Source organism: Solanum pennellii, chromosome 1 (assembly GCF_001406875.1).
Source record: "Solanum pennellii chromosome 1, SPENNV200".
NCBI classification, from domain to species: Eukaryota; Viridiplantae; Streptophyta; class Magnoliopsida; order Solanales; family Solanaceae; genus Solanum; species Solanum pennellii.
Window position 1 is genome coordinate 103,017,114 of NC_028637.1, and position 24,877 is coordinate 103,041,990.

The following is a 24,877-nucleotide window of genomic DNA, read 5'->3' on the forward strand; positions in this document are numbered from 1 at the left end:
TATGTTTTGCCTTAAAAGGTTAGAAAATAATTATTCAATATGGATGTTGAACAGATTTGAAGAAATGATGTGATTGCATATTTAGATGCAAGGAAAGAACATGTTGAACATAGGCACAGTCTTTATTTAGTAGTGATAGAGCTTTAAACTTGCCATTTTTATATGAATAAGTGATCATTAGATCAATTTTACCAAATGAATACATAAAAATAAACATTAATGTAATATGTTTAAAATTCAGAAAAACATTTGTGGAACATTTTTAATAAAAACGAGCTCCTTTTACCAACCCAAATATAATTCTGTCGAACGAGCGACAAACAAATACACTCATAATAACAATGTTACAAAGCAGACAATTATACACATTATAATGGAAGAAAATTACACTCACATATACTATAAACTTGAGCACATTATAAACATAAAATTTTCTCCAAATTTAGCTCAGCTTGTGAGTTCTTCCTCTTTGTGAGTTTCAATGGTAACATCAGACTGTGGATAGGCAACACAAGTTAACACATATCCACTACTTACTTGTTCATCATCAAGAAAGTTTCCATCAGATTGATCAACACTTCCAGATACAATTTTACCAGCACAAGATGAGCAAGAACCTGCCCTGCATGAATAAGGAATTTCATGTCCTTCTTCCTCAGCTTGATCAAGAATATACACATCATCTGGACAATCAAATTCTACAGCTCCTGAAGGTGTGATAAGTTTCACTTTGTGTGCAGCCATACAAGTTATTTTGCCACCATTTGCATATTTCACCCCAAGGATAGCTGGAAATGCCTTGAAGCTCGTCACAATTGGTTTTCTTGGCATGAAGGAGGTACTAATCATGGTGCCTGAAATACTAGCCATTTTTTATCTTTTTTCTTGTGCTTGGTTGTATCTCACTTCACTAATGAACATTTAAATAGGGAGGTTGTGGAAATTATTTGTTTAGGCTAATCTTCCAGGTGTCAGCATAATACGGCACAAGAGACTATCCCTGTCAAATCAGATTCTGGACATTTTGTCAACTAGTAGAGTCTAGAAATGTCTGTCCAATCTAGATGGCTGAAGAAGGTCTTGATGGGCATCCACAACTCTTTTTTTTTTTATGAATTGATTTTGTTTTTATTCCCAGCAAAATATTGCTCTGTGATGGCGTAGGAGGAATAGTAATAGTCCACCCAGCCTTGAACAACAGAAGATTAAAATGAAAGATAACTGTAATAGCTAAAGGGTTATTTGGTTAAGAGAATGCAATTACAAATGAGGGTGAACGGTCTCTTTGCTTGCAATGTATGGAATCCCAAAACCGTTATCGTGGATTGTTCAACAGGGCCTCATTTGTAGTTGCATAAAAAAATAAACAAAAATTAAGTAGCAATGTTTTTTGCATCTGCATCGTATAGTATTGGAGATATAACTATATCAGAGCTGTAACTCTAGCCTTGAATCATCCAAACTCTCCATTCTAATTTAAGTACAAATGAAAATAGGAGATTTCTTTTACAGCCCAAGGAATTTGGAAAATTTTCAGGGCTCCCCAGAATACAAGCAGAGGTACCTACCATCATTAAACCAAATTGAATCCCACAATAATACATGGTTCTTGAGGTTCTTCTTGACCTTACTGCTAGATACCAAGCAAATATAGCAGTGTCAGTCCTACTCTTCTTTGTTAAAACATCAGTCACATTTGATGTTCCTATAGATCCTCCTCACGAACAGATGTGACCCCAAAAATCCAACAGCACCTAAGTTTAAATTACAAGCCTGATTAGAACTAACATGAAGCAAGATGAAATACCATGACATAAAATTGAAATTACACACATGCAATAAATAGACTCAATATGGCAGAAATGGTCTAACTGGTACTCATACTCACCGCAGAGAATTCCCAAGCCGAGACAAAACATCATTGTATATCCAAAATAGAAGCTGGTCTGGAAGAACCCTGACATCTTAGTTTTCACATAGTAGTAATATACTGAGTACAGGTAGACGTAGACAGCTGTAGAGAATGCTGAGAAAAATGAAGTCCACTGCCAATGATAATTCTCAGCATTTAGCAGGAAATATGTGCCCACAATGGTCACACAGACGGTAACAACAATGAGTATCAGGAACACCAAAAGCATGAACCCGTAAACATAGTACACCTGCAAAAAACATGACTCAGATAAATCAGCAATGAGTTCAATTTTTGTCCAACAGCTACTTAGTTGAGAAGTAGACTATAATATCCTGCAACCTAACAGAAGGGGTTCTTTCATATATCCCGTACTTATTTGCAGCAAGGTCCAAGCTATGGCAGAATCAAATTGTTTCTCCCTAAATCCGTTGAAGTTTAACCTTCTTATTATACAAAATCACTTATAGCGAGTGGTACACAAGCCTCGCATGGGTTTATAGTTTACCTTGTAATTCCAGAAGGATGTAAAGACGAAATACATCTCGATAAATATGCTGCCAAATGGTAGCAGACCACCCATCAAGGAGATTACAGATGGTGTCAAGTACCATTTTTTCACAGGTATAGGGCGAGGAATGGTCTTGACACGGCATGGATTGTTTGGAGCACCACTGCAGTTTCTTCCAACAACTGTACCCAGAAGAGCCAAGGGGAAGGAAATGAATGCCCATATGACAAAGACAACCACCATTGTGCCAAAGGGAATTGCTGCTAGAGACCCATAAAATATAGCGATTGTGTTCAGAACAAAACCAATTCCAAAGCACATAAATGGAAAGAGCGATGCTGTCAGAATCATCGACTTGATCCAGCTTTTCCCTGCAATAAGAAGAAAAACAGTATGACTATTGCACTTGATAAAAGGAAGCAAGAGAAAAAGTGTGCTGTCATTCCAAAGTTTTGCCGATCAAACTGAACACAGAAATTTTCACAGTGGCAGGTACCCCAAAACTAGAGCCACTAGCAATATGTCCCACATTACACATCAATAAATGATAAGACAAAAGATCCCAGCTTGAACTACCTCCTTAGATGAAATAGAAGTGCCAAAAGGAAGAGGGGGAAAAGGGGTCCAATAAAATATTAGTCCTTTATAAGGATAGATATAGATAAGAAAAGAAACATACCACCATTCCGTGAGTACATTGCACCACTAACATAGCCCGAAATGAATGATGTCAAAGCATAACATACAATAAAAGTTGTAACAATGGATCCTCTCCTGAAAAGGATGCACACATACTATTAAAACTAAATATATTACAAAGTAGCAAGAAAACATGGTACTTAAACAAATCCTAATAGCATCCAGTAATTTCATGCAATCCTAACCATGAAACTTGAAAACCAGACAGATCCATCACGAATTGCCTCTATACTCTATTCCTAAATAGATAGCCAACAACTACAGTTCAAAGGTATCAATCAAGGATCCGACATACCCAACATACAACATCCCCACAATTGCCAACAGTATGACAAGGAGGACAAGCAATGCCAGTTGTGCCCCAGTACCAACAAGAGCAGAAAGTAACACTAGGTTAAGGGGAGTCCGAAACACATCTCCATGAACAAGTTTCCAACCAGACTCTTCACTCACATCTCTTTCCTGAGACAAAAAAACATAATGATTAAGAAAAGCAGCCTCAAAGTTGCAATTATTTTTTTAAACGATATGGATAAGCCACGAACTTGAATACTATCTAAACAGAATATTGTTTAAAGCACAATGTTGTTACCAGAGTCTCCAGGTCATCATCTTCCCGAGCATATTTGGCATAATCATTCCTTAACGTCCGCATCAATATCATAGACACCAGACCAGTAAGAAAGATGACCATCATGAAGGAATTAAAGATGGAAAACCAATGAATCTGCACAGTGCATGATACAATTACAAACAACACATAGAAAAAAAAATTGAATCTCATAGGGCTAATTAAATGTAAATCATTGGAGCAAATGAATAAAATTAAGAAAACAACGTTATCCAAGTAATCTCCACCTGATGCTCAAAAAATGGGTAATCCAAGTAAACTTCAAAGCGACGAGCAAAACTAATATTGGTTGGCTCCCATTTGACAGAATATGTCATGTCCAAGGTTCTCCCAGCCTCCAAAGGCTTTGGGCCCTCTTGAGAGATATTGACATGAATGATCTGCAAAAACCAAAACATGGGAAAGATGAGCATGTAGACTTATCCACCAAATTTGGATGAGATGATCAAATCACAAACCTGGTCCTTATTGTATTTGATATGTATGTTCTTATGTGTGTAAAGTACGTGCTTATTATCACTGTTTCTGTCAGGATGTTGCTCACCAACAAAACCTATAACACAGACAAATCACAAATGATACCGCCTTTTTTTTTTCATTTTAGACAAGAAAAATTAAGGCAGAAAGAGTACATACCCCACATCGGTAGATCATCTGAAAAACATTCAACAACCCGGAAACAGAAGAAGGTAAAGGTCAAGACAAAAAATAATAGAATACAAACAAAAGAATTCAAATAAAGCAACAGAAGGTAGAACATCTGAAAATGGAAAAGGCGAAAAAAAGTTAAGCCCTGAATCAGAATTAGGTTTAAATCAACACGGCCAAATCAAAATAAGGTCAGTCGGAATATGGAAATTAAACAATAAATAAGAGTGTACATTTTAGAAAATAACATAAACAACTTCCAAAGATATCTTCAATAAGATAATATTAATCAGCATTGCAAGAGTAGGTCTCTGACAAACAAAATGCACTCAATGTTTTTGCAGGGGTTCTGTTCTGCTTATCATAAAAATATACCAGAGAATAAATTTTGTAACATACCAATGAAGAATTCAAACCAATAATTGTTTTCAATAGCATCCTTAAATTGCTTGACCTTCGCTTCATCAAGCTCAAGCTCACAAATGCTACCCTTGTCAACGTTTTCTATGAAACACAAAGAGTCCATGTAAACCTCAAATCAAACAAGAATAATGAGTAGCAACACTGAAGGAGATCCACATACTTTGGAACTTTATGTCAATCTGACTATCAATAAGCTCGTTTCCACCCAAAACTTCACCAAGGCCACCCCATTTGTGAGAACCAGATGCATGACAAAACGGAAGGCTGTAATAGTTGTATGTTTCCTGTGGGTTATTGTAGGGCCCAACTTTATTTACCCATAAGGTTACTGGGTCATCTGATTGATACTGTTGAACAAAACATAGAAGTCAGAAATATTTTTGTTGCATAAACGAAGTCCTGGGTAAGAAACAAAACCACAAGCATATTGCAGTAATACATCCACTTAATTATGCATATTTTAATACTTCCCAAAAATTCACAGGAAACAAACGTGAGATTAAATATTTTCTCCTCTCTAATAGATTTTTTTAGTTCCATATTTTGCAGAAGTGAACAAAATAAAGATCAAAGAAGCAGACAAACTTGCATTTTTTATATACAAGCAAAAAGAAAGGAATAGGGTTAACATTTTAACCAAACACCACCAGGCAGGCACAAACGAGAAAAGATGCCCTTAACCACATCGGTCCATTAAGTATCACTAAGTGCTAGATCTCATTAGAGTGGAAGAAATACTCCTCCATAGAAAATCCTAGACCCTCACCCTCGAAAAAAGGAACAAGTATATCCTTCTCAAACCTCTAGCTCCTTGATTTGAATGAGGTAAGATCAATTATATCTAAATCAACACACTTTTTGAAAAAGGAAGAAGATGATCTAGAGCAGAACTCCAGATAAATTGATTGAAGGCCTTAAGCCCTGTCAATGCTTATGCGAAGATTTGAGCAAGCATCACCTGAATAAATCCCTGAGCCAGAAACTAGATCTAAAGGAAAAACAAAGAGCAAAATTTCATTTCAAACAGACACATATGACCTCTGAGCAAATCTTTGTAATTCACTTCCTAAGCCAAATTTAGGTTGAAACCATTTTTATCCTCAAAAGGAAAGGTCGAAACCAAATTAAAATAGCAGTAAACCCATACTTAACCCATAAACACTGCAATTAAAAGTGGATTGCTATTGTAAAACCATTTCTTAATGATGACACATCCTAATCGTATCAGGTTGGACCGGTTGAGGGGATAGATTTTCAACATGCAGTTTGATTTTGTATTCATTAATATCACCCTGCCTGTCCATTATAGGATTATAGAAAAGGAACCAAAAGAAATCTAATCCAACATACTTCCATTGCAATTCGAAAATTATAAACATCATTCAGTAAGTATCAGAATTTATTAGAAGCAAACACTAGAATACAATAGAATGTTCTTAGCTTTAAGTGAAAGTAGAATAAAAGCCTCTTAAAGTGCAAATCATGCATAACAATAGTTGGCACGAAGAGAAAAGACACTCAATCTAAACTATAGACCATACAAGAATATCTGTGACAAAGCTTATTAGAACATACCTCTTTCAGAAGTTAAATAGTTATGAAAAGATAAAATCAGTGAAGACTAAAAACCAGTCAATAAACAAGTTTTACAGTATATGCACCATCAACTAAGGTTTCACCATTTTCAAGTGCAAGACTCTCTGGTGCCACTACAAATCCACTTCAATGACCTAATAGATACCCAACTCCACCAGGTCCACTAATTAGTTTTTTATAAAACAGCAGCACACCTGTCTCGTCAATTCACTCCTTCCATCAATCTGATCAGCAATACGATAAAGCCATTTAATCTAAACTAGAAGGCATCGACTTCCTTTCCTTATTTGATAGTTGATTTCTCCATCCGAAGGTGTGACCATAGTGTTATCAAAGGCGCACTTAAGACCTAAAATGAGGCTCAAAACGTGTTGAGCGCTTCGACTTGCTCTATGTGCGCTTTGATGTCGTCATCAAGGTTCTATGTCAAACATTTCCTTGCCAATGAGCCTCTTATGAAGAATTTGAAGCTAAATAATTGATATTTCACTTTATCGTAATTTTTTTCAAATTCTTTGGTCATATATTTGTCATTTCATGTTTATAATTATTAGTCTTGGACTAAACATATATATTTTATTCTTTTCTCCTTTTACGCCTTTTTTCGTTAAAGCCCGCGTTTTATTTGCCTTTGCGCTTAAAGCCCCACAGACCTTAGAGCTTTTTGCGCTTTTTGCCTTTGATAACACTACTCACCAACAATGGAATCCCACCTGTCTAGTTCCTAATGCATCCAATCACCAACATATTGAAATTATCTAATCTGAACTAAAAGGGGTCACCTTTTTGACCCTTCATTGATCTTTTCATCCTAATAAGTTGAGTCCTACCACCATGAGAATTCACAACTCAGCCTTTATGGCAGAAATTAAACAATAGATAGGATGAAGAAGGAAGTGCTGCAACCAGTTCACTACTCAAACTTAACTGTTAAAGGAACACATAGAAAATTAACCTCAATTCTGTCCCCTTAATGAATGAAATTAAGGAAAATAACCTCACTCTAAATCTTAACCAGCGGAGTTACTTGTCATCTGCAGAAGGTAACCACCGTGATCAAATCCTCCTCAGAACAGCCACCAAGGCACATTCTGAGGGACATGTTAGCACCTTTACTCGACTATTACAACATAATCATTACACATAACAAGCGTTACACATGCGAAACACAATTAGCAAATGATACACATCTATATGACAAATTTGAGATCAAGCGCAAAAGTTCTTGGAGATCTAAAGTCAAACCATTACTTTGCATTAGCAAAACGGTAATTAATCTCACTTCGAATCAAATCTACTAAAAACAAGGAAAATTTTCGGAATCACAGAAGCAATGCACAATCAAGATCTTCTCAATTTGATTCGCCAATAGATCTGAACAGCATATGGATATTGCCGCCGAGAAAAAAAGAAAAAGAACGTGTGTAGCTTAAAAATCAAGAAAGCAAACCGAAATTAGGGTTTTTCACGTTCTTGAAATCGAACATTTTACCTTGTGATCGGACTCGGAAGCAAGCGCCGGCGAGACGAGGAGCAAGGCGGCGAGGAAGGAGAGCAATGTTAGTGATGGGACGGTGGACCGCATCATAATCGCCGGCGACGATAGGAGTGGCTCGTGAGATATTGGCAGAATGAGACGGGGGATCCGACCCAAAGTCGTGAACGGACTTAAGAGTATTAGATGATGATCTGTTTTCAACAGACTCGAGAAGGGGAAGCAGCAGCACCGTATTAAAAAGCTGTTTATTTATTAGTATCAGCTTTCCTAATTTTTTCCTAAATAAATAGAAAAATCTACAATAAAATACTCCATTTTAAGGATATTTAAAAAAAAATAATAATAATAAAAATAGAGAAGATTCAGTTCTACTATAATGACCAAAAATAGCACTTAAAAAAATGGACTCACGTATCAAAAATAGCATAACCCCGCCTTAATTTAAATAATTATTTATTTTATTTATTATTTTCATTTTATAATTATAATTTATAATATATTCACCGACATATAATTTCTTTTTTTACTTATATGTGTGTCGACTATTTTTAACACTTATAAAAACAATGAAAATTAATTCATTTTAGTCGAGATGTTTTTCTTTAAGACAAAGTCTTTCACTATGTTGTCTTTTTCCTTAAGCCCCTAGTTTAGGGATGCTCTATTCTAGTGCCCATGTTGCTACAATTCAAACATGAACAAGGTCTAGCGTAGATTATATTATTTTTTTAAAGATAAAATATTTACTTTTTATGTAAAATAATTCTTGAAACGAATTCTCACAATATATGCAAAGTTATGGGAAATGCTCAAGGGACCTTAGTCAACGATTTTTATTTTTATTTTTTTGATGTTTTTCTTTATTTGATTAAAAATATTTGAATTATGATAAACATTATATATATTAAGTTACGTTAAAAAATTATAGATTTTAAATACAATAAAAAAAGTTTTATTCTCAAATGATAATTAGTTAGCGATGTTTATTTTAATTTAATTTTAAATAGTTAGTCATAACTTTTATAATTTACATAATAGATCTAAAACATAAGATAGAGTTTGGGACAAGCAAGACAATTTGGCATTGCTTTGACTATTTTATCATGTAATGGATTGTTAGCGTAAGGCTAAATCACAAAGAGGTCTAACATTAATTAGATAACTTAAAATTTAGTTTTGCTTGGAATTCATGTTGAATAAAATTTAACTGGTTTTCATTTAGGATTTTAGAGAATTATATATATTGTGAATTCAAGTTGAATAAAGTTTAATTGATTTTCATTTAGGATTTTAGAGAATTATATATATTGTGAAGAAATTATTTGTTCTTTCTTATTATCTTTTAAGAGATTAATCTTCTCATTTTCATTCTTATCTATAATTTTAGTTGTTTATCATTATAATTCCCGAGTTTAAATGTTACTCCATTAAATTAATTTAACTATCAGTAATTATTCTAAGTTGATCCGTTTAGATATTACTGTTATAACTTGACTATGAATAATTATATTAATGTTTGTATTGAAAAATTGGATTTGCCTTTTAAAAAAATGAACAAACAAAAAATAAATAAAATGACACAAGCAAACGTGGTGCATCTTGATCTGTGATACAAAAGAAAAAATAGATCTCAATAATTTCAAGTTTCGATAACATACATTTGTGATTTGACCATTATTTTGAATGATTTTGTTGGCATGGGAGGAAGAAAGAGGTATTCTCTAGCTATATTAGGCTTACGCGAGCCGTTTAGATATGCAATTTGAAATTATAATACGAAATAAAATTAATATTGAAATGAAGTTTTAGTTAAATATGTATTTTAAAATTATTCAGTTGTATTTTTATTTTTATAAGAAAAATTTTTTCATAAGTTATAAATACTATCAAAAATATTTTCATTTTTTTATACAATATTACTGAATAAGCAAATCATAATTCATAAAAATAAGACATCAAAATATTTAAAGATGCCGCTTTAACTTGACAAATCACATATCTTAGTAGTTTTCTCTTATAAATAAATATTTGTATTTACAAATTTTTAATACACATAAATTTATAAAGATCCATCTGTTAACAATAATAGCTAGTAAGTCGTTATTCTTAATACATAAAGACTAAAAGGATGAATTTGCTATCTTTTACGAAATAGAAATTCATTCACTGTCTTCTTCTCAATCTCTCTTCGGTCACTGAACTGAGTTACTAAACTCCATCTTCTCGAAATCATATTTAACATTAATTTGAAATCATAATTGTATATTACATGTCCAAATTCAAGCTTCATAAAAAAAATAAATCCTCTTTATCAAAATAAAACAAATAGAAGATATAAATATTTTTCAATTATCGAAATAATAATAATAATAATAATAATAATAATCAAGTAAATGCATTTGCAAAGCTATAATATAAAACAAGAGTCCGGAACCTAAAGGGTATAAAATGTTAATAAAAATTCCAAAATGGTATATGAATATTTATTTTAACCAAAAGGGCAAAATCGCTGGAAGGGCAGCGATTTCGCTTGCCGAAAAAAAATAAAATCAAGGCAGCGATTTCTAAAATATATAATTTTTTAGTAATTTTTTAATAAATCGCTCCCTAAGGAGCGATTTTCTTAATTTTTTATTTGAAATTAAAAATAAAAAAATTAGGAGCAAATCGCTGCAAGTGCAGCGATTTGTCTCCAATTTTCTTTTATATTTTTTTAAATCAATTTTTTAGAAAAATTTTAATTGCTACTTATTTTAAAAAATCATTAAAAAAAAATTATTTTGGAATAAGTAGTAGAAAAATTTAAAATTAAAATTTCTTAAAAAAATTTAAAAAAAATAAAAAAAATTGATTGGAAAAAATATAAAAAAAAATTTGGAGACAAATCCCTTGCAACGATTTGCTCTTAGTTTTTTTTTTTAAATAATTTAAAAAGTTAAAGAAATCGCTGGTTAGGCAGCGATTTATTAAAAAATTATTAACAAAAATTTGTTTTGGAAATCGCTGCTAAGGCAGCGATTTTACTTTTTCCGGCAAGCGAAATCGCTGTCCTTCCAGCGATTTTGTCCTTTTGGTTAAAATAAATATTCATATACCGTTTTAAAATTTTTATTAATATTTTATACCCTTTAGACTTCGGACTCTATAAAACAACTTAAAGGTTGGTACCGAACATGGAACATGAAATAAAATCTCCTTACTATTTATTTATTTAACAAACTAAAAAATCCGTATTGTCGGGGCAAACTTTAATCGTAGCCGTAAAATGATGTTGGACTGGATTGGGCCAAACAACTGGACCATGACATCACACTATTGCCACTGAATTTGACCCGAATCCACCGACAAGTCCATAGCCATAAGGGTATATTTGGTACCAAGGAATTATTATTTTTCTTAAAAAAATTATTTTCTAGTATTTCATAAGTAAGTCGAAAGATACATTATTTCAAAATTATTTATATGTTATTTAGCGACATAGCTCCCTTCTTGTAGATTTTAAATTATTTTCTTGTATTTTGCTATATTTTTTTATTTCTTTATAAAATTATTATTTGAATGGAGGATTTTCCAAAAATAGTTTTTTATCATTTTTAAGTATTTGATAAAATTTGTGTATATTTTATTCACTTCAAATATTTTTATTATTTGTTATTATTATTCAACTAAATATTACGAGAGGCGAAATCGAAGCTCACTGAGATTCGATAATCAAAGAGTGGGAGTTGAAGAAATTGAGATACACTTGTTTTTGTATGTGTGAATATTTTTCTCTTTTTTAAAATCAATGAAATATAAGAATATTAAAAAATATTTTTTCTCCATAATTGACACAAATGTTAAAATTCGCCACATATTTTGGTTCATGATAAATAAACATTACTATCAAATAAAGGAATTAATTAAGAAAATAAAAAGTAAAATAATTTTGTACGAGTACTATAAAAAAGGGAAGATAGTTTGATAATGGAAATGTAGACTTTAACGCATGAGCTTTCAATAAAAAAGAGATATTCTTCATTCCTTTTTTCTTCACTTTTTCTCTTCACCATTTCACACTTTGTCCCTATTACTCCCTAGAATCTCTCGCTCTGTCTCATGCACACACAGACACACACTAGTGGATTCCTTGCTTTTGCTTCAAATCTCTGCTAATAATCTTGATTTCATTCTTTTCTCTCACCATAACCCCATATCAATTTTGTTCTATCCATATTCAAAGCCCCACAATTTCTCAAATCTTTGTGCTACAAGAAACCCTAGTTCTTTCTAAATTCATAGATTCTCAAACACCTTTTTCCTGATTTGGTGAATATATGGTTCATAATACGTTGTAATTCAGCTTAAAGGTGTTGAATTCAGGTTGGTTTTGTAGTTTGGATTTGGGATTTTATGGCTACTTTGTAAATTGCTTTAAAGATTGATCTTTTGTTTTTGTTAAATTGAAAACCCCCTCATTCCCAATTTTGCATCTTGCAGCGGAATTTGGGTTTGATTGTTTTTGAAAGGGGAATTGGATAAGAAAGTTTGAAGCTCAAGTTTTGGTGGATTTTGTGGTTTGAATTAAGGGTTTTTTATTTATTTTTTATATGTAGTGAAGTTTATTTAAGGATAAGAAGATGGAGAAATACGAGCTTGTGAAGGATATAGGGTCTGGGAATTTTGGTGTTGCAAGGCTCATGAGGAACAAGGAGACCAAAGAGCTCGTGGCAATGAAATACATTGAGAGAGGACACAAGGTTTGCATAATTACTGTGTTTCATCATCAATCTAACATCTTCCAATCGTTTTAAATGTCTGATGTTCATCGTTTTCGTTATTGTTAGTGTGTGTTTTTCCTCTTAATTATCAGTTAAACATCCTTTAATCAACCAGGTCCCCTGGTCTCTTTTTTCATATGCAAAATCATATAAGCTTCCTCAGATTTGAGATGCCACTTTTGTTGTAGATTGATGAGAATGTAGCAAGGGAAATCATTAATCATAAATCACTTCGGCATCCAAACATAATTCGCTTCAAGGAGGCAAGTGTGTTCATATCATTTACAATTTCGCAATGCCCTATTGCTTTCATGGTGTTTTCTAATGAAAATGGATAGGAAAGTTGATGAATAACTGGCTTAACTGTTGTTTATTTGTTTTCTGAGATGCAGGTGGTATTGACTCCCACTCATCTTGCCATTGTTATGGAATATGCAGCTGGTGGAGAACTGTTTGAGCGCATTTGCAATGCAGGAAGGTTCAGTGAAGATGAGGTATAGTTAAAATTTCTAAATTCTGTAATTTTAGAAGGCCACACTTATGAGATCTTAAGAGCCTTGATTCTCTATCTTTAATGCCTCTCTCATTTGGTTCTTGCTTCTGTAATTTTAGGCCAGATACTTTTTCCAGCAGCTTATTTCAGGTGTCCACTACTGTCACAACATGGTGAGCAATATACAAGAATCTACAGAAAATTATTCATTACTGTGAATATATAAAATGTCATTTTTTTAAATTTAAGGGAGCTTAGTCCTCTTCAAATTTCCATTGCCTCTGCAGCAAATATGTCATAGAGATCTGAAACTGGAGAATACCCTTCTTGATGGAAGTGCAGCTCCACGCTTGAAGATATGTGATTTTGGATACTCAAAGGTTGATGTGTTCTGCTGAATGCTAGATATAGACATATTAATCCCCATAGGGATCACTAAGATGCTCATAGTTTTCTGCTGCAATTGCAGTCATCCCTGTTGCATTCAAGGCCAAAATCAACTGTTGGGACTCCAGCTTATATTGCTCCAGAGGTTCTCTCCAGAAGGGAATATGATGGCAAGGTAGAGTAATTATGTGTGATTTTTTACATTTGATGGAAAGGCATTATGCAAATTATTTTTCTCTGGCATCCATCTGCGTGGAGCTGAATTTGCTACCATGTGTGTCATTTATTTTTATGGCATATACTACCTTTCCTCTCATGAGTAGTTAAGAAACTACTATAACTGGTCGCTCTATGACTTGTTAAGAAGCACTATAACTCGCTCTATGACTTGTTAAGAAGCCACTATAACTCGCTCTATACTTGTTAAGAAACCACTATAATTGGTTGTTCTTTGACTTGTTGAGTTACAGGTGATGCTTCCATCTTTGTGTAAACTGCATCTTTTTGCTTACACCATTCCCCTTCTTTCCTAAAGGTAGAGTGTTTTTACTGATCTTTATCTTAGGCCGTGAACGTTTGCTTGTGATTATTTCAGCTGGCTGATGTTTGGTCATGTGGAGTGACACTTTATGTGATGCTGGTTGGGGCATACCCTTTTGAAGACCAGGAGGATCCAAAGAACTTTAGGAAAACCATTCAAGTGAGTATTTTCAAGTCTTCGTATATCCTACAAACTTCATGCGATGCTTACTCCTTTTAATTTGGTTTTGATGTTTTTATTCCAGCGAATAATGGCGGTACAGTACAAGATTCCTGACTATGTTCACATATCACAAGATTGTAGGCACCTTCTCTCTCGCATATTTGTTGCCAATTCTGCAAGGGTATGCTCCTCTCTTCTATCTTTATTGGGTGTATTCTAGTCTTGAATTTTCAATGGGCTAACAATCTGATAGAGATGTTACGTGTTTAATGCATCATTTACTGTCACACAATGGGGTCTATGCATCTGGCGTTGTGGTGCCATTTTCATCTTTTTTCAGCCATACACATTTGTGATTTGACAGATTATCCTCCAATTAGGTCATCAGTGTTATCATATACTGTATATTTGAGATCGCCTTATCTGAGCCAAAGCTTTGAACTATGATATGTTGGATAATTACGTCAACCTTCCAACACCCTTTTTTGCTTGATCTGAGCTTCATCCTTGGTCCCAGTAGTAACCCCTGCACCCTGGGAGTGAGTCGGTGTTGCTCATTTAGATGAATGCGACTAGATAATCTTATTCCATGGTTCTTGTCAGGGTACTGTTGTTCAATCCTCCAACTAAATTTGAGTTAATGACAAAGACTACAACAATTGCTTGTGCTATTAATTAAGCAGTGTTGTTTAGTCAGTCGGATCTTATTGCACTTACCTTACCTTATTCTTAAACGATCAGTTCTCCCCAAAAGGATTTATCTTCTAATAGTGTGTCCTCTAAACAAATGGAGTTGGAATAGTTGTTTTTTAAATTCAGATGCTACTGTATTAAATGATTCCTTGTAACTTTGCTTTACGAAATGAGAGAGAATCAGAATCATCCAGAGGGGAAGTTAAGTGATATCTCAATTTGATGGTAATTTATGATTTTGTAATTGTTCCTATAATTGTAACGTTTAGTCTGCATTTGCAATCTTACCGTTGAGAAAAACCTGAATCAATATCTGCTTCGTCATCTCTTTGAACTTTTAACATTATAAAGTGTGTATAGCACTGGAACATGTCATAAATAAACAATATATGCACTAGCATTAAATTTTTACTTTCATTTCTCTGCTCCTGGCATTCGTACCATATTGGAGGGGGGAAAAGAAAAATGAGGAAGTTATAACATATTTTAAATAGGAGGATATTGTGGCGTGTCTAATAAGCAGGTTTATTTTGCAGAGAATCACAATCAAAGAAATCAAGTCGCACCCATGGTTCTTGAAGAATTTGCCTAGGGAGTTGACAGAAGCAGCACAGGCGGCTTATTATAGAAAAGAAAACCCAACATTTTCACTTCAGAGTGTGGAGGAGATTATGAAAATTGTGGAAGAGGCAAAGACTCCTCCTCCAGTTTCCCGTTCAGTCTCAGGTTTTGGCTGGGGAGGTGAAGAAGAAGAGGAGGAGAAGGAAGGAGATGTAGAAGAAGAAGTGGAGGAGGAGGAGGAGGATGAAGAAGAAGAAGACGAATATGACAAACAAGTGAAACAAGCACACCAAAGCTTAGGGGAAGTTCGTCTCACCTAAGCGTAAATTATCTTGCTTGCTCGCGGAGAACTGTGGACACACACATAGCCTATTATGTCTTTGGCATTTCCTGTTTGTGTAAAAGTTATTTCACCTGGGCCTACTTTATCCTTTTTGCTTGTAGAAAACTATAGCTATTAAGTGTGGCATTTCCTGGTCGTGTCAAGATTTTCTTTTTTCTGCTGTGTGGAACTTAAAAGAAGTCTGTAAATTTCGAGTTTTGAGGTAAGGTAGCTTGTGAATTATATTTCCTTAAGACAAAGGCATTGGTGTACTGAAGTTGAACCTCAGATGAGCCTGAGTTATAATTAAGAGGAAACTTTGGTAAGTTTTGTTGTATGCATCTCGGATATATGCAGAGGATTTGCATACATGGTCCTTATATGCTTTTTATGGGTTTTGTTATTACTGCTGATGTTTGAACTTGTCAGTATTACATAGATAGGATGACAAGCATGGTGGATTCAGAAAAATTAAGGTAATGTGTTTGGGATTTGTACTTGGAACCTTACCATGAGTTTGTGAAAACCTGAATTAAACAAGTTAATTTCTAGTTGTGTGTTAATGGGATTTAGAGCATCACCACTACCTTTGAAGTAAAGGTATGATCTGGGTACATTTTGTTCAGAATGATAAAGAAATAAGATGAGAGGATATATAATCCTGATGGTACAGTTTTTAGAGTCCAATTCATCATATATTTTTTTCCAAAATGTGGACAATAACAACAATGATAGTAATCAATACAGCTGAGGGAGCCTCACAATGAATTATTATTTCAATTCTTCTTTTAACTGATTCATCTAAATTTAGATTTTAATTAAGGAATGTTCTATATTTGATATAGTAATCCAAAATATGACATGTGAAAATTAGAGTAAAGCAGGCCGTTCTTTTGTTAAGAAAAAAAGGTTAGAAAAGCCAAGAGTGAAAGCAAGGTTGAGAAATATGAAATCCCAGGTCAATTTAAACTTGCAAGAGGCCAAGAGCAGTCACATCTGTATTTTTCAACGTTCTATATTTGATACTTATCGTTTGTTATGTTTTGATTTGACACTAACTTTTAAAAAGTAAAAAAAAATTAAAAAATTATAATCTTAAATTAAAGATTTGTCAATTATATCAAGATTTGTGATCTTGAACATGTTTAAAGTGTAGAGAAAAATAAATAATATTTTTCTCTGAAAAAAAACATGATAAAAGAAATTGAAATGGACAGAGTGTAATGGTTTATTAGTTTATTACTATTCAAAGATTCCATTGGAAGTAGAGGGGAAAAGCCAAACCTGTCAAGCTATTATTTCTATTTATGGTCCTTGTTGTTTTGTATGATTGCAACTTGGATCTCAATCAATTAATGAAACAAGTGCAATTATGACAGTAGAATTTTAATTTTTTTTCACACCGTGTAAGCAATGAAGAGAAGTCGTTTTCTTTTTTATGAAAAATCAACTTAAAATGGATGATGTTACAAATGTTCATTTGTTTGGTACGCGACTGAGACTGAACGATAAAAATGGCAATAAAACTTTTTAAATTCCTATGACATTTGTCTATCCAAACAAAGGAGTTAAAGTGACTTTCATGTGATGTGTATAAGCAAATCGTTCACGAGATATGATCAAAAGTTTAGGTCAACGCATAAAACAGTCATTTAGAACTATTTCAAGCAAATGTGTCTTCATAGCAAGTTGAAAGTACTTTGTACATGGTGATTGGGTAGGTGGGGTGAGGTAGGGTGTTTTACCCCCTAGTAAAATCCCTCATTTTTGGCAGGGAATTCAAACAAATAAAAAAGATTTTTGAATCACATCTCCAAGACGCCATGGAAGTACTGAACTAACAAGAAACCCTCTAATATACCAACACAAAATCTATCTGAAATGGCGAGGAATAATATAACAAAGATCAGAAATCTATGAGAGGCATATGACTTCAAAAATATCTTGAAAAGAAAAGTAAAACATCAACCTTGGCAATGAATACGTACAGTAAACTGTAGAAGATGAAATATCATAAACCTCTCTAGCACAGCATTGACAAAAGGATATCAACATTCGGGTGCCTGCATTAACTTCTCTAGACGCAAAGTTCACTTCCAAAAATTTGATCAAGAAATATTTTAGTAACAAAAATCGGGGTAGCATTGCCTGTAAGAGAATGTATGGTAATCTCCAGCATTTCTTCATTTTGCTATTTTGGTAGACTCCTTGAGCACTTCAAGTAACTTTCTGGTCTCAGTCATAACACATTCCCTATCAAACAGAGCAGATACAACAGCAACGCCTTTCAGGTTTGGGACCCCTAGTTGCATTACAGCCTGCGCATTAGACATGCCTATGCCGCCAATGGCAACAACTGGTAATTTGGAAGACACACAAACAGTTTTTAGACCATCCAAACCAATTGTTTTATTGTTCTCTTTGGTATTGGTTGGATATACACCACCAGAGCCGATGTAATCAGCCCCATCTATCCATGCTTGCTGAGCGTGCTCTGGTGTTTTGCATGATACACCAATGATTTTGTCAGACCCAAGAAGAGCCCGTGCAACATGAGCAGGCATGTCAGACTGTCCAATATGAACACCATCAGCATCACTAGCAAGAGCTACATCAATCCTATCATTAATCAGCAGAGGAACACCATGAACTCGGCATATTTTTAAACAAGCTTTTGCTGCTTCCAGAAAATCACCAGTTTCAACCTCCTTTTCCCTGTAGTCGTAATCAAGAAAGTCTACATCAAAATATATAATCCAATGATTCTACTTAAAATGGTAGTAAGATATCTAAGAATAAAATGCTATAGTTGTGGCAACTATGTAGAGAAGGGTGTAATTCTTATTTCAAAAGTATCCTCTCTTTTTTTCATAAGTTCCGTGTTCAGTTAAACTACGCCATATAAAATGAAACAAGGGAGTAGCTTATAACATCCATAAGTCTGACTTCTGAACAATCTTGTAGACTTTACATTCTTTTGAGTCCATTGAGCATTACTTCAATGCCTCTCAAGTTTGAGGAGATATTGTCAATAGGTTAATGATTCTACCACAAAAAAGAGGCTAAATATGCAATTTAAAATCAGTCAGCCATTTGGATTGTTATTGTCAATTCTATTGGAAGACGTTATTGCTATTAATAACTGTGTTCAGTCAAGAACGGGTCTTAGTCTCCTTGTATGCTCTTGGGCAAGTCTCCCTGAATGACCTAGCTTTTAAAGTTGAGTTGGGCCAAAGGCCAATTTCTCCCTGAACCCCTGTTGTTATGCTTTTCAGTGTCGGACCTCCCGTATTATGTAAACACACTCCAGTTATCCAGCCATGCATGTCTCATGGGGACCGTCCAACATTGGTTGAGCATGAAATCCTACTGTATCAGAATATTGATATGTAGAACTTGGGATAGTCCTAACGTTTATAGGTCTCTCCACCCTAGGCTTAGTAAAATACAAATCCTCTGTCCTTTCTTACTCAGAGGATCAATAGGAAGAATGAGAGAGGGAAAGAAAGTGAACCAATTTCAAAGAAGCCACAAACCTCAGCTGAATAATGGAGGCACCTCCTTCTATGGCAGCCTTTACTGCATCAACTATTGAACGACCCCACTTTTTGTTCATCCTTGAGTCAGTAACAGCATAGAGAAAGAGATCACAAGGATCAAAACGTCGCCGCTGAACGTTACTTTTAAGCTTCAACAGATGATCCATAGGACCTTGACACCCGCCTCCAATGGCAATGTTCTTACTATAAGACAAAACAGCTTCAACATAGCGTTTAGCTACCTGGCAAAACAATTAAATCGAATCTTTATGAAGCAATGAGCAAATTCCATAATCAACAGAGAATCCAATAATTATCTTTTGGACTGTCACAGACCCACAATTATTCAAAAGAGAGGAAGATGGTTGGTTGAAGGGTGAATTTTGACTACCTGATGTCAGAGATATTTGATGTACTCTTCCCCATCCTTGCACTGCCTCATTAAAGGTACAAACAGGAGAAGGGCAAAAAAAGAACAACAGAACGTTGCTTGTAAGGTGTTTGTACTTGCACCTTAAGCGGTTGTTTGGATCATGGACTAGTTTGTACTAATTACAATGCAAGGATTGTTATGCCGTGAAAAATTATGTAAGTTTCTAAAAGGCGAATAATAATGGAGGTCTCTATATTGTTATGTACTTTATATTTAGAATATTTTAGTGTTCAGATAACATTCTTATTTCACCTTTTATTTTACATAAAAGAAAACAAAGAACCCACACACGTTATGCAGGCATTAACTACAGCGCGGGCTTAATATCACAAACCAAAAGCTGCATCTCTTATGCAGAGTTTTATACCAAAGATTAAAATTGTAGTACTCTGTTAACTATGCAGAATTAATACTATTGATCCAGAGTTTATGCTGCAAAATAAATGTTGTATCATTTAGCCAGAATTTTATGCTTGATTTTATTTTCTTATGTGGTTAACCAGATGACCTGTGGCTCATAACAGACCTGATACATCCCAAACCTTTCAAGTTCCTTTACACTAGAAACTCCTAACCTTGTGCGAATGTGCAATCTGTTTTGCAGCAATGTATAGAATAACCTATATCCAGCTTTCGTACTAAGTCAATTACCTTAACAGCAGAAAGCATTTGAGAACCCTTTGCTAGTTCAGCTGCAACACTAGAAGCCAAAGTGCAGCCAGTTCCATGTGTATTTGGTGTCATTATGCGTGAGGACCGAAACTCATAGAAATCATTCCCTATAAGATCAATTGAAAAGATCGTAACATGTATGAGCATGTAGGCATTCAAGAACCATGAAAGCTTTCATGTAAGGACAAAAACAAGAATACACTTAATTCCCAAAGATCTCAAGAAATTACTAGATATACAGTATACCATCATAAAACACATCCACAGCATCAAGAGAAGCAGGGAGATCGCCTCCTTTCACGAGTACATTTCTGTCCAAAAATTTAAGAGATTTTAACACATCAGAAGACAAAATCCTCTTTTAAAGACTCCGCTGTGACATAAAACAAAAAGAAGAGAATACACATCTTCGGTCTTCCCTAGTTTCATTAATTTTTATTTTACTTTTTGTAGATCTTCCCTAATTGCACTACACTCTGGAACTAATACCAAAAAACTTGAACTACACCAGCATAAGCTTTGCAAGATTTTATTCTATTTCTTATTGCCGAATACTAAACAATTTTAAACCTTCAAATGTGTAAAAGAGCATTCTCCTTCTGTTTGAAATGCTGATCATTCTTCTCCCACTCTTATAGCCCCAAATCAAGGAGAAGCTGGAGAAGGATTGAATTTACTCTGTTTAGAGCACCCAGAAAATGAGCCCCTAAACTCCTTTCAAGCATCTACAAGCTTCTTCTTCTTCTTTTTTTTTTAATTGAAGCTGGTAAGATATGTATAAATGATACAATCACACTACTAAGCTAGGGCAGCACCATAATTACAAATAAGCCAAGAACCCTACTCTGCAAAAAGAAATTTACAGTGAGCCTATCAAATAATCAACACATCTACAAGTTCTATTTTATTCAGTTCTAGTTCACTCTCAAGTTAATTTTCCCACTAAGCAAGATGAAGTAGGCATAGATCCATTCACAGAAGATCTCCTCGAAGTCTTCAATTGTTAGAGAAAGTGAAAATTTTGTTTTTTTATTTTCAAGACATGCAGCTTCAGATATAAGATGTGTATAACTAACTTCCTGCTACATGTGAATGGGTGATACCGTGATAGTTCTGATGATTCATAATGCTTTGGTTGCCCTAATCAACAACTTGGGCCTCATATTTCCAGCAATCACGGATGAAGCGTGCTCAGTTGTTGAACCCTGGCCATTGTAGTTAATAGCAGAACATGAAGACTAACTGCAGATGAGGGTGCTAAGACCCATATGCAAATTACTGTTCTGTGGAAGCCAAATGTAGAATTCGTGTATATCACACCTCTACATAAAATATTACCAATAAAACAAGGCTGAGAATGACGGGCTAGTTGGATTTGCATAGAGGAAATGCATAAGGGGTGGTGTTACATTGCACAGCAAATGATGGTTTGAATGATTTAAAAGGTATTTAGTTCTTTCTTGTAAGTGATAGCTATGCACGATAATTTTTCTAGCAATGGACTTTGTCCATAAGTAGTACAAGGTCAAGATATCAATTTCACTGTTTAAAAGAAAAATCTCAAAAATTAACCTTGGACCAATGTCATGTATTGCTTTTGCAGCAGAACGCATGTCGGCAATTGTTTCCAATGGCACACCGCCTAGTAAAGCAGAAGCCTCTTTCAAATTTGGGGTCACTATATCGGCCATGGGAAGAAGCTCCTCCCTGTTATCAGAAAATGAAAGGCTATGATTGGACATAATTAACCAATAAATTGCAACATAGAGAATAAACATAGAAGATTTCACACGACATTACAGCATATAAATGTGAAAATTACATCACTACAAATATCAATGAAGTTTCATATATTGTGCTCCAAGATTTATCACAAAAGCAGTGCAAATTAAAGACATAATGATGGTCATGCTTAATCCAACTATCCAAGCATGCGACAATTTACCATAGATAGCATGTCTGTATAGGAAGTTTAGAGATTGATTTATATTTCATGCATATGGCAGCAGAAGATTTAGCAATAAAAAATTGTTTAGTCAATAATACACATGAGTTTACACGGAGGGCATGGAAAGAGTCTATCACTCTCAAGGTGACATACCTAAAGCTATCCAAAATAGAGGGACCAGCTAATGTATGTCCACTCGTGGATACCATAACAGGGTCAACCACCAAGGCTGTCTTCAAGCATTTGATAGCAGCATAGTTAATGTCGTCGAAATTTCAAAAACAGAACAAATATATTGTTTACCTTGTACGGGGAATTCCTTCAGACTTTGACAGAGGGTTTTCACTATGCCAGTTGACGGAAGCATGCCTGTTTTCACCTAAGACAATCTTAGTGCTGTGACGCAAAATAGACTACTGGGACATTAATGGAAACTGTAGATTGCCTAGTCCAAATAATGTTGGTATACTTATTCCATGTATAGCTTGAATACTGGATCAGGTTGTATATACAGTTGTGCAACATATACAATCGAGAAGACTTGAATAAAGCATTTGAGTCAGCTATAGAGGTAGGTTAATGTTGTTAAAATAACCATTTTACCCCGCCTGTCGCATGGTATAATTTTGATAAAAGAGGATAATAATCCCCTCCAGGATTAAATCACAGAGTCCCCAAAGCTAACCAAACATGGAACTCTCTTTTATACCCCTGAGTATCCATGAACCAAATAACAATTAATTCTTTGTATTAATTTCACAAATATGGTTATATTTGGATTCCAAAAAGATGACTGAAAACAATAATAGCATGAAATTTAACCAATATGTGTCACTGAAGAAAATTGTGCTGATAATTCAAAAAACCAGTAAATTAGCCAATCATTTCCTTTATAAGGGATGGTCTATCTACATTAATTTCAGTCATCCAACCTTTCCCTCCTAAACTATCTATGCTAGTTATTGGTACGTAGTTATGAGTTTCTTTATATGTCTAAAAATGTCGTGGCTAGTGGCAACGTAAGTTTTATACAACTGGATACAAGTGATTAATTCAGTTTTCAATGGCAACACTGAAAGACACGTAAAAAGCAAAGAGTTTGAAGGAAACAGGGAGTATAATCCTACTATAAAGATAAGCACCACTGAAGCTGTGACGGGAAATCTAAACTTAGGAGCATCAAATTAGTTTGTGCAGTATCATAACTTGACTGACGTGTGGCTATAACTATTGATAATCTAATCAATGACCGGGACTATTACACTCTTCAATTCCTCAAATCAATATATACTATACCGAAAATAAAATTACCAAATGGATGTGAACATCAAGACACTAACATGATATACTTACAACATTGGGCGGCATATCGGAAAGGACCGATCTCAACTGCTCTGCTACAAAATCCTCCGGCACAATGTTCACACCCTAGAATAAACCACACAACAAAATTCACAAAGGTGAACACAATAGCGAAATATCAACAGACTATAACCTCGTGGAGATTATTAATACCTGAACCCCTACGGTATTTTGAGCAGTAACAGCCGTGATCACAGTGGAGCAATACACTCCCCGAGCAGCACAAGCCTTGATATCCGCTTGAATTCCGGCGCCGGCGCCGGAATCGGACCCGGCAACCGTCAGAACATGAGGAACTCTAACTTTGGACTCATCGCACGACGTAGGCGTGGCAAACTTACCGTCTTGCATCGCCTTGATGTGCAAAAACCTATATTGATGAAAGCTTTTGACACAAGCTACGCCGGGACTCAACAGAACTGGAATCTAACAATTGAAATTCGTATGAGAATCGAGTGTAGATTTTTTCATAGCAGGTGCAAACTTCGTAAATATGTTAGTTTAGCAAGCGAAGGAATGGGATTTTACCTGAGGTTTGGGAGTGAAGAAGGAAGTGGATAGAACCTGAGAGCATAAATGCGCCATGTGAGAGATGGATGAAGCTTTTGGGAAGTGGAGAGTCCACGGGTACGGGTATGTTTACCCGTGAGAGTCGACCCAACGTATCACTTGTGATTCTTTCACTGGATGTGTGGGCAATTAGTGGCGTACAGCATTTGCTGATTTGTTTAAGATTTTCTTTTAAATTTTTTTGACACGTTAAAATTCCTAGTAACCCATCTATTTGCAGAAAGGAAAAAAGAAACAGAATAAAGAAATGAAATTGAAGTTTGTGTTTAAATATATATTTAAAAATATTATATATTATGAGTAGAAAATTAATTACTTGAAAAATTGGTTAAAGTTATTTTTAAAATTTTGAAATACATCTTAAAAAAATTGTTCAATAATATAATCAAACTTTATTTTTGAAGTGTTTTTTTAAAAGAAAAAAAAAGGACATAGACGAATAATTAGTATTAAGTTCAATAATAAAATAGCATCGCCTACAAACTTCACAATTATATATATATATATATATATATA

At 34.5% G+C, this 24,877-nt stretch overlaps 4 protein-coding genes across 7 annotated transcripts; 1 reads left to right on the forward strand and 3 right to left on the reverse strand.

Moving 5' to 3' along the window:
- Window positions 1-259: 259 nt before the first annotated feature.
- On the reverse strand, window positions 260-1,131 carry LOC107007346 (ferredoxin-like). The gene has a single exon (XM_015205938.2). The coding sequence runs from the start codon at window positions 868-870 to the stop codon at window positions 448-450; it is 423 nt and encodes a 140-aa protein (XP_015061424.1). The 5' UTR covers window positions 871-1,131; the 3' UTR covers window positions 260-447.
- A 190-nt stretch (window positions 1,132-1,321) lies between these two features.
- Window positions 1,322-8,165, reverse strand: LOC107007338 (transmembrane 9 superfamily member 1-like). Its single transcript, XM_015205926.2, has 12 exons — window positions 7,913-8,165; window positions 4,985-5,171; window positions 4,801-4,905; window positions 4,390-4,407; window positions 4,212-4,306; window positions 3,981-4,133; window positions 3,715-3,849; window positions 3,418-3,584; window positions 3,103-3,197; window positions 2,421-2,794; window positions 1,889-2,162; window positions 1,322-1,754 (listed from the first exon to the last, which is right to left on the reverse strand). The coding sequence occupies exons 1-12, from the start codon at window positions 8,006-8,008 to the stop codon at window positions 1,687-1,689; spliced, it is 1,767 nt and encodes a 588-aa protein (XP_015061412.1). The 5' UTR covers window positions 8,009-8,165; the 3' UTR covers window positions 1,322-1,686.
- A 3,719-nt stretch (window positions 8,166-11,884) lies between these two features.
- LOC107007938 (serine/threonine-protein kinase SRK2B) lies at window positions 11,885-16,206 on the forward strand. Of its 3 annotated transcripts, none has more exons than XM_027918119.1 (10): window positions 11,885-12,280; window positions 12,398-12,657; window positions 12,867-12,941; window positions 13,071-13,172; window positions 13,291-13,344; window positions 13,459-13,551; window positions 13,641-13,733; window positions 14,154-14,258; window positions 14,344-14,442; window positions 15,491-16,206. In XM_027918119.1, the coding sequence occupies exons 2-10, from the start codon at window positions 12,538-12,540 to the stop codon at window positions 15,833-15,835; spliced, it is 1,086 nt and encodes a 361-aa protein (XP_027773920.1). In that variant the 5' UTR covers window positions 11,885-12,280; window positions 12,398-12,537; the 3' UTR covers window positions 15,836-16,206. The 3 variants fall into 3 exon arrangements, with proteins under 3 accessions (XP_027773920.1, XP_015062285.1, XP_015062284.1); XM_015206799.2 differs by having other exon boundaries at window positions 12,519-12,657; XM_015206798.2 differs by having other exon boundaries at window positions 11,886-12,280; window positions 12,514-12,657.
- Window positions 16,207-17,710: 1,504 nt separating this feature from the next.
- On the reverse strand, window positions 17,711-24,511 carry LOC107007530 (thiamine biosynthetic bifunctional enzyme TH1, chloroplastic). Of its 2 annotated transcripts, none has more exons than XM_015206189.2 (10): window positions 24,320-24,511; window positions 23,945-24,217; window positions 23,770-23,857; window positions 22,733-22,798; window positions 22,583-22,658; window positions 22,054-22,188; window positions 20,728-20,792; window positions 20,461-20,588; window positions 19,374-19,618; window positions 17,711-18,552 (listed from the first exon to the last, which is right to left on the reverse strand). In XM_015206189.2, the coding sequence occupies exons 1-10, from the start codon at window positions 24,374-24,376 to the stop codon at window positions 18,021-18,023; spliced, it is 1,665 nt and encodes a 554-aa protein (XP_015061675.1). In that variant the 5' UTR covers window positions 24,377-24,511; the 3' UTR covers window positions 17,711-18,020. The 2 variants fall into 2 exon arrangements, with proteins under 2 accessions (XP_015061675.1, XP_015061685.1); XM_015206199.2 differs by having other exon boundaries at window positions 22,733-22,808; window positions 23,783-23,857; window positions 24,320-24,510.
- Window positions 24,512-24,877: the final 366 nt, after the last annotated feature.